The sequence below is a fragment of the Microtus ochrogaster genome, linkage group LG3, assembly GCF_000317375.1.
Source record: "Microtus ochrogaster isolate Prairie Vole_2 linkage group LG3, MicOch1.0, whole genome shotgun sequence".
NCBI lineage: Eukaryota > Metazoa > Chordata > Mammalia > Rodentia > Cricetidae > Microtus > Microtus ochrogaster.
Window position 1 is genome coordinate 46,323,002 of NC_022029.1, and position 7,558 is coordinate 46,330,559.

General features: G+C 41.7%; 1 protein-coding gene across 9 annotated transcripts in view; it reads left to right on the top strand.

Moving 5' to 3' along the window:
- Dtnb (dystrobrevin beta) overlaps positions 1 to 7,558 on the top strand; it is a 209,021-nt gene that overhangs the window by 42,302 nt on the left and 159,161 nt on the right. For all 9 annotated transcript variants that reach the window (XM_013351397.2, XM_026785974.1, XM_026785972.1 and 6 more), the window contains exon 5: positions 2,240 to 2,325. In XM_013351397.2, the coding sequence (XP_013206851.1) occupies positions 2,240 to 2,325 (86 nt within the window). The remainder of the gene's footprint in view (positions 1 to 2,239; positions 2,326 to 7,558) is intronic.

Here is a 7,558-nt window from a genome sequence, read left to right on the forward strand (position 1 = left end):
GTGCGCCACCACCGCCCGGCCCCCTATTTATTTTAAATGGCCTTAAACTCCTCCCATCACACCCTGAGTGCTGAGATCACAGATTTGTGCCACCCACCATTCCTGGTTTATGTGGTGCTGGGAATTGAACCCAGGACTCGAGTTCATACTAGGCAAACATGCTGGTTCTTAGGTACCAGCTTTACTTCTCCAAGTTCAATGAGACAGGTAAGCGTTGTCTTCAGCAGTCATTTTAGGATTCTTGACTGTGTGAATTCTTTGGAAAAAGATTGGAACAGTTTTATCTCCTTTACTTGCCTCCCCTGTGTGTATTGTCTCTCTTGTTAAGGGTCCAGTTGACATACAGAAATAATTGTGTTTCTGTACCAACTCTCTTGCTTGTGCTGTCAGATAACCTCAGACACATGAGGACTTTTAATAATTCCCTTTCTATCCCATCAGAACTGTGTTAATAATCACTTTGAGGTCTATAGTTGAGATGGGTTCGGGGGACACAGCATTCTTTCACACACATTTCCCAGGGCCTATGCTTTTGTTCTAGGCCAGTGGTTCTCAACCTGTGGGTCACGACCCTTTCGCAGAGCTCACCTAAGACCATTGGAAAGCCCTTTGTATTATGATCTATAGCAGTAGCAAAATTACAGTTACAAAGGCACAACAAAAATAATTTTACGGTTGGGGGTCAGCACAACATGAGGACCTGTGTGGAAGGGTGGCAGCGTGGGGAAGGTTGAGAACCACCGCTCTAAGCACCATCAGTTCTTATGTCACTGCTTTGACTTTTATGTTTTATCTAGGGATGGTTTTGATCCTTCTGAAAATCCATTTTGTGTTGGGTGTAGTAGTTGCATCCTGAAATCCCAACATTTGGGAGACCGACATAGGAGGATTGCTTTAAGTTCAAAGCCAGCGTGGACTTCAGAATGAGTTCCAAATTGCCGTGGACTGGGAAGACCTCATCTACATTTTTTAACAGTACACTTTTTAAACTTCACTCACGATTCTTTAGGTGCTGCCTTTTCTTGCACAATGGAATGGTTGCTTGACAGGAATTTCTCGTCATTCCAGACCCATATTCCTTATGTATAGAACACTGTCTTTATTTCTGAAGAATGATATATTTCTAAAAACCTCTTCCTTGTTTTAGATAGTTGCAGGGTTTGTTGTTTTATGAATAAGCTCTATGTGATGTCGTAGTTAAGAACTCAGCTGTAGTTAAAATGACTTGCAGACCATGTTCTTCTTGGATGTGAACTTTTCAGATAAACAAGGAACTTCGGGAGCGGGGGAAGCTTTCCTGTACTGGAGATTGAATCAGGGCTTCAGGCTCGCGAAGGCTTGCAAAGGCTCGCTCTATAGTGAGCTGTATCCCCAGTCTGGGAAACATTCTCTGTGCTCTATAGAGTATAACGGGGCGTTTGCTTTTTCAGAACAACATGGTAATCTCTCTTTGCTGCAAAGGTGGTGTTTTACTCTAAGTTACCGTAAAGCTTTATGATCATAGACTTTATAAAATATCCCCAAAGGCCCACTGTTGACCTCAGGTGCCGACTTTAGCCCGCACCTAAGTTTTTTATCTGCAGTGAAAGCCGGTGTGGCTAAAAGGATGACACTCTGGTGATGTTGCTTAGCATTCATTATGTTCTCCTTTTCTTCTTTCCTAAAGGACCAGGGTTACCTTCCCCTTTACTCCCTTACAGTGGTGTATGGAAGAGCTGAAACAGATGTGATTAAGCTTCTCAGAATAAATACTTAACATTGTTACTTGAAGATTGTTAGAAGATAAACATACTATGAAATCTTCATAGCAGCTTGCGCCTGGTGTTTAGTGTGCAATAATAAACCACCGTTATCCTGATGTTAGGGCATATTTGTAAATTATATCTAAACTGGATGCTTTTTCAATTTTGACCACTTACTACTGCTCCCGCTATAGATTTAATGTTTTTCTTAATAAGAAAGTCGATTCCGGCTCATCCATTTGGTTTCTTCCTACAGATCAACAGAGATTACAAGCTGTTTGTAAAATTTGCCTTCAGGTGACTGTTAGCTTTAGCTGTCTCTGACAATTATAGATGAACCTTGCTTCTACAAAGGACGAGAAACCAGAGTTTATAAATGTGGTGAAGTTAAAGTGTGTAAGGGCAGGAATCAATTTCTTAGTTGCTCAGTATTTAGAGATGTGTTTGATTGTTTTTGTGGTTCCAGATAGCAATTATTTCTAATATTTATTTTGCAGTGAGGGCCGAGGCAAGTTGACCGTATTTTCAGTTAAAGCTATGTTAGCAACCATGTGTGGTGGAAAAATGCTGGACAAATTGAGATGTAAGTATTTTCATATTACTTAAAAGTTTTTATTTTCAAATTAGGATGTCTAAACAATTTTAAGTGAATGAATGATATAAGAATTTTGGAGGAGGCTCTATTGTAGCAGCTGGCTCCAGATACATGAGCTGTGCCACCTACTGTTCAGATGCATAAGCCGACTGCACTTCTTGTTAGGATTTTTAAAGTGAGAAAACTGGAGTGCAGAACAATGATATTCACATTAAAAAAAAACCTTAAAAATGCTTTCTATATTAGTAAATGTGATTGGAGATGATTATGTTTTTAGTTAGAAAATAAATGTAATTGCTTTTACTAGGCTTGATCAAGTTTAGCCTTCTTACAGCTGCAGGTGATTTTTTTTTTTTTTTTCTGTAATCAAGCTTTCTTAGCCAGGCTCAGCTACTCAGAAGCTGACAGGCTGCTCCCCTCCCAGCCTGTCCTGTTCCTTCCTAGCTGCTTTTCCTTTTATTGCTGTTACCTGCTTTTTGTTTCTGGTTTGTTTGTTTTTCCTTTTCCACGGGTTACCATTCATAACTGTTTAGTTTTGCTGCTTGTGGGTTTTACTTATCTGGTCCTCAGGTCAGGTGTTTGTCTGTACCTGCTTGTTGGCGTGTGCACCACATTCATACGTGTGCTGCCCTGATAGAGGGCGACGGCGGGGGTATCGTCTACATTCAGAGCCTGGTTTTAAGCTGTTCTTTTCTCCACTGTGCTAATACTGCCATGGCAGGGACACACTTAGGGTCAGGAGCCATTTCCAAGAAGTAAAAGTGAAGCGTGGGTGTTTGTGAGGCGCTGGGATTATGTGTGTTGTGGGAAGGATGACTCGAGATTAAAGTGCTTGTCAGAAGCCTGACAAGCTCACACAGTGAGCGAGAGGACCAGTCTCCGTGAGTTTCATGACACACACACACAGATAACAACATCATTTTAAAAAGACAGAATTGTGACTTTTTATGTTTGCGTGAAATATAATTTCATCCTTATTCTCCTTTTCAAAAGAAACCTCCATAAAAGAATAAAAAAGGAAGAAAAAGGAAAATCCTTTTATAAGTGGCCCTCAGTATTTGACATCTGTATTGTTCAGGGGTTGGCTATCCTGAGCTTTTTCAGATTTTATTTGTTGTTTGGGCTAGTGATGTTTGGTTGTGTGTTCTCTGTCACTGGCTGATTTGATGCCGTTAGAGGTCCCCCGTCTTTCGAGCTCTCTGCTTGTTCCTATATGCCACTGACAGAAGCATCACACACGTAATACTCCTTAAGTGGGTATCCTGGGAGACGCACCCAAAGCCTGTACTCAGATGGTCAGTTTGGACCACCCATGGAACCTGTCCCCCTGGGCTCTCATTCCCCGACGTGCTCTCTCTGGTTGAGGTGGCTGGATAACGGCATAGGCAAAAGGGAAGTGTAGTACTGCTTGGTGACCTCCACCTGTAATTTCTTTATATACTTTCTTCTCCCATTTGTGTGTTTAGTTCCCATCCACTCCGCCACCTCTTCTTTCTGACTGCATTCTCCAGTAAAGGTCCCACTATATGAAGCCTCTACCGTGTGGGATACACCTCAGCATTGTTTCTTCTTATTTTTTTAACTTTTGCTTCTTGCCTTTTAGAATTTTTTTCGAAGATTTATTTATTATTATTATTTTTTGTTGTTTTATGTCCACTAGTGTTATGTTTGTGAGGGTGTCTCAGATCCCCTCTGGAACTGGAGCTGCAGACAGTTGTGATTCACCACGTGGGTGCTGGGAATTGAACTTGGGTCCTCTGGAAGAGCGCCAGAGATGACCGCTGAATCATCTCTCCAGCCCCTGTTTAGAATTTTTTAACTAAAACTTTCCCTTTATTTCCCCCTCTACCTCTATAAAAATATTTATTGTTTATGTGTATATGTTTGTACCTGCTTGTCTGTTTGTATATCACATTGGTACAGGAGCCTACTGGAGCTGGAATTATAGGAGGTCCCTGTAAGAAAGCAAGTTTTTTTTTTTTTTTTTTTTTACTGCTGAGCCCTTGTCTCTCAAGCCTCTGCCTCCACCTTTTATATTTGATGTGTTTTAGTATCAAAATATCACCTTAAATGACTTCACAAACATTTGTGCTTTGGTCTGAAATGTGTTAGATTTTTCAGAAATGCTCAGAGCATTTCTGTCTCTACGACATTTACAGAAATGTCCCTTACTGTGATCCTTAGGGCTGTGTTCCTTGATTGAAAGGTAATTTACATAAAATCCTAAATGCCATCTTGTAATCAGGGTAGACTTTAAAAAAGTGCGATCAGAACTCAGTGCCCCAGCGTGGGAGCAGCACCTGCAGACTGAAACCACAACTGCCAACCAGACTCAGTGTCTACCTGGTTGACTGCTGACTTACTTTGTCAGTGTTTGCCATTTGTTTCCTAAGAAATTTAACCCTCTTATTTAAACCCCACCAACTCATCCTGAAAGTGGCAAGCGATTCATTTATTTTCTTTATTAATTTTGATTTGTTTACTTTAAATTTTATTTAAAAGCTAGCATTGTTATTTTTGCAGAGTTAACAAATGTGTGAGGAAGACTGTAAAAACGCTTTTATCGCAGGCTGGAGGGCTGGAGGGATGGCTCAGCGGTTAAGAGCATTAGCTCCTCTTCCAGGTTTCCTGAGTTCAGTTCCCATCAACCACATGGTGGCTCACAACCATCTGTAATAGGATCGGATACCCTCTTCTGGTGTGCTTGAAGGCAGAGCACTCATGTACATAAAAATGTGTAAACAAATAATCTTTAACTGGACATGGTGGCACACTCCTTTAATCTCAGTACTCGGGAGGCAGAGACAGGCGAATCTTTTGAGTTTGAGGCCAGCCTGGTCTACAGAGTGAGTTCCAGGACAGCCAGGGCTGTTAAACAGAGAAACCCTATCTAGAAACAAACAAACAAACAAACAAAACAAAACAAAAAAAAGAAAGAAAAAAAAAGTGCTTTTATCTATTCATTTGTTGGACTTGTGGAGGAATAATTGGGGCTCTGCTTCAAGTTACAGACACACACCTATCACACTTTTTTTATTCATCTTTTTTTGTGCCCCGAGTCTTCTAATGATAGCCTAGAACTCTCAGGCTCCAGGGATTCTCCTTCCTCAACCTTAGGCCAATTATCAAAATGCTCACAGCAATTTTCCCTGGTTGAGCACACTGGGGTTACAATAGTCCAGTTTATACGACTTATCTTCTTACATGTCTTTGAAAGACTACACGTTGAGTAGAGGAAAAACTAACCTGAGCGTCTTCCGACTGGCTTTTCTCACCATTGTTTCGGTCGCTTGCTTCTGGTGTTTCCTTAACAGGCTGTACAGAGGCCTCTGTCTGAGGCTTCAGTTGAACAGTTTCTTTTGCCAGGCCTTTACTCACCTGTCACTCCACCCTTACCCGCACGGGCGTCTGCTAGCCAGCCCTTGATTTCTCTTTTAGTCTGCATCAGAGATGTCCATGTCTTGCATTTCTGGAATAACTGAAATGTTTCAGAATGAGAAGCAAGCAAGAAATACTCTCTATATCTTCACTTTATGAACTATTAAAGAGAATGAAGAAAAAGAGAAACTAAGGAAAGCTGGGTTGGTCAGGGTTCTCCAGAGCAGTGGTTCACAACCCTCCTATCGCTGCAACCCTTTAGTACAGTTCCTCACGCCGTGGTGACCCGCAACCATGGAATTACTTCATTGCTACTTTATCACTGTAATTTTGCTACCGTTATCAATCATAATGTACTGATATGCAAGATATTTAATATATGACCCCCAAAAGGATCATGACGCACAGGTTGAGAACCACTGCTCTAGAGGTACAGAACACATTTACACACACATACGCATGTAATATACAATATGTATTTTAATAAATACTTTACATATACACACATGCATATATATGGGTTTATTAGAATGACTTACAAGCTGTGGTCCAGCTAGCCAACAATGGCTATCTGTGAACAGAAGGTCCCAGAATATAGTAGTTGTTCAGGTTGTGAAGCTGGTCATCTCAGCTGTTCTTTAGTATATGCCAGAATTTCAAAGAGGGGGGCTCTAATGCCAGTGAAGGAATGGACTTGCCAATGAGAGCAAGGAGGCAAAGTTCCTCCTTCCACGTCCTTTATATAAGCTGCCGCAAAAAAGTGTGACCCAGATAAGACTGAACCTTCCCACCTCAAAAGAACTGGATTAGCCAGATGGTGGTGGTGAACACCTTCAATCTCGGCACTCTCCCCCGAGGCAGAGGCAGGCAGTTCTGTGAGTTCAAGGCTAGCCTGGTCTACAGAGTGACTTCCAGGACAGCCAGGACTGTTGTAAAGAGAAACCTTGTCTTGCAAAACAACAAACAAACAAACAAAAAATCTGGATTAAAGGTGCATCTTCCCACTTCAGAAGATACGGATTAAAAGTAGGCCTTCCCATTTCAAATGATTCAATTAAGGAAAAAAAATCCTCACAGGTTTACCCAGCTAATTCCAGATGTAGCCAAGTTGACAACCAATGTATTAGCCATCCAGAGGCCAAGAACTCTTTGTAAGGTGGGTGGGGCTGAGTCATCAATGGCTTCTGACTCCATACATGACGTGGAATTTTAGTGTGTTAGAGAATGCAATGTGCCTTGCATTTGGTTGTGGTGTGTACTTATAAACAGACAGACGTGTGTACATGCTTTTCTGGGCTAAGTCACCAGTAGGTTGAAAGATGGCAGGAGTTGGGAGTCACCTTTGCCAGGGGACATTCATATAAAAGGGAAATGGCTGTTCATTGATAGTCTTGTCCCTTGGGTCTGAACAGTCCAGTCAGTTTGCAGAAGCCTGACATGAGATAGTGAGCGCTCCTGTACAGATGTAAGCAGTCAGTAGAACTAGGGCCGCTCTCACCGGGAGCAAACACAAACCTGTGCCGATGGCAGAGCAGCAGCATTGCCTGGTACAAGGGGGAGAGTGTTTTAGAGGCTGAAAGAGGCATCCACATTGAAGGCTCAGTCTTGGGAACAACTGTTGGGGAACTGGCATACTTTCTTTCTGAGCTATAGAAATAGGACAGTCATCCTGTTATGCCAGAATGGGATAGGGCTTTAATTAGAGAACTAATGTTTTTTTTAAAATATTTATTTATTTATTTTGTATACAATATTCTGTCTATATGTATGCCTGAAGGCCAGAAGAGGGCACTGGACCTCATTACAGATGGTTGTGAGCCACCATGTGGTTGTTGGGAATTGA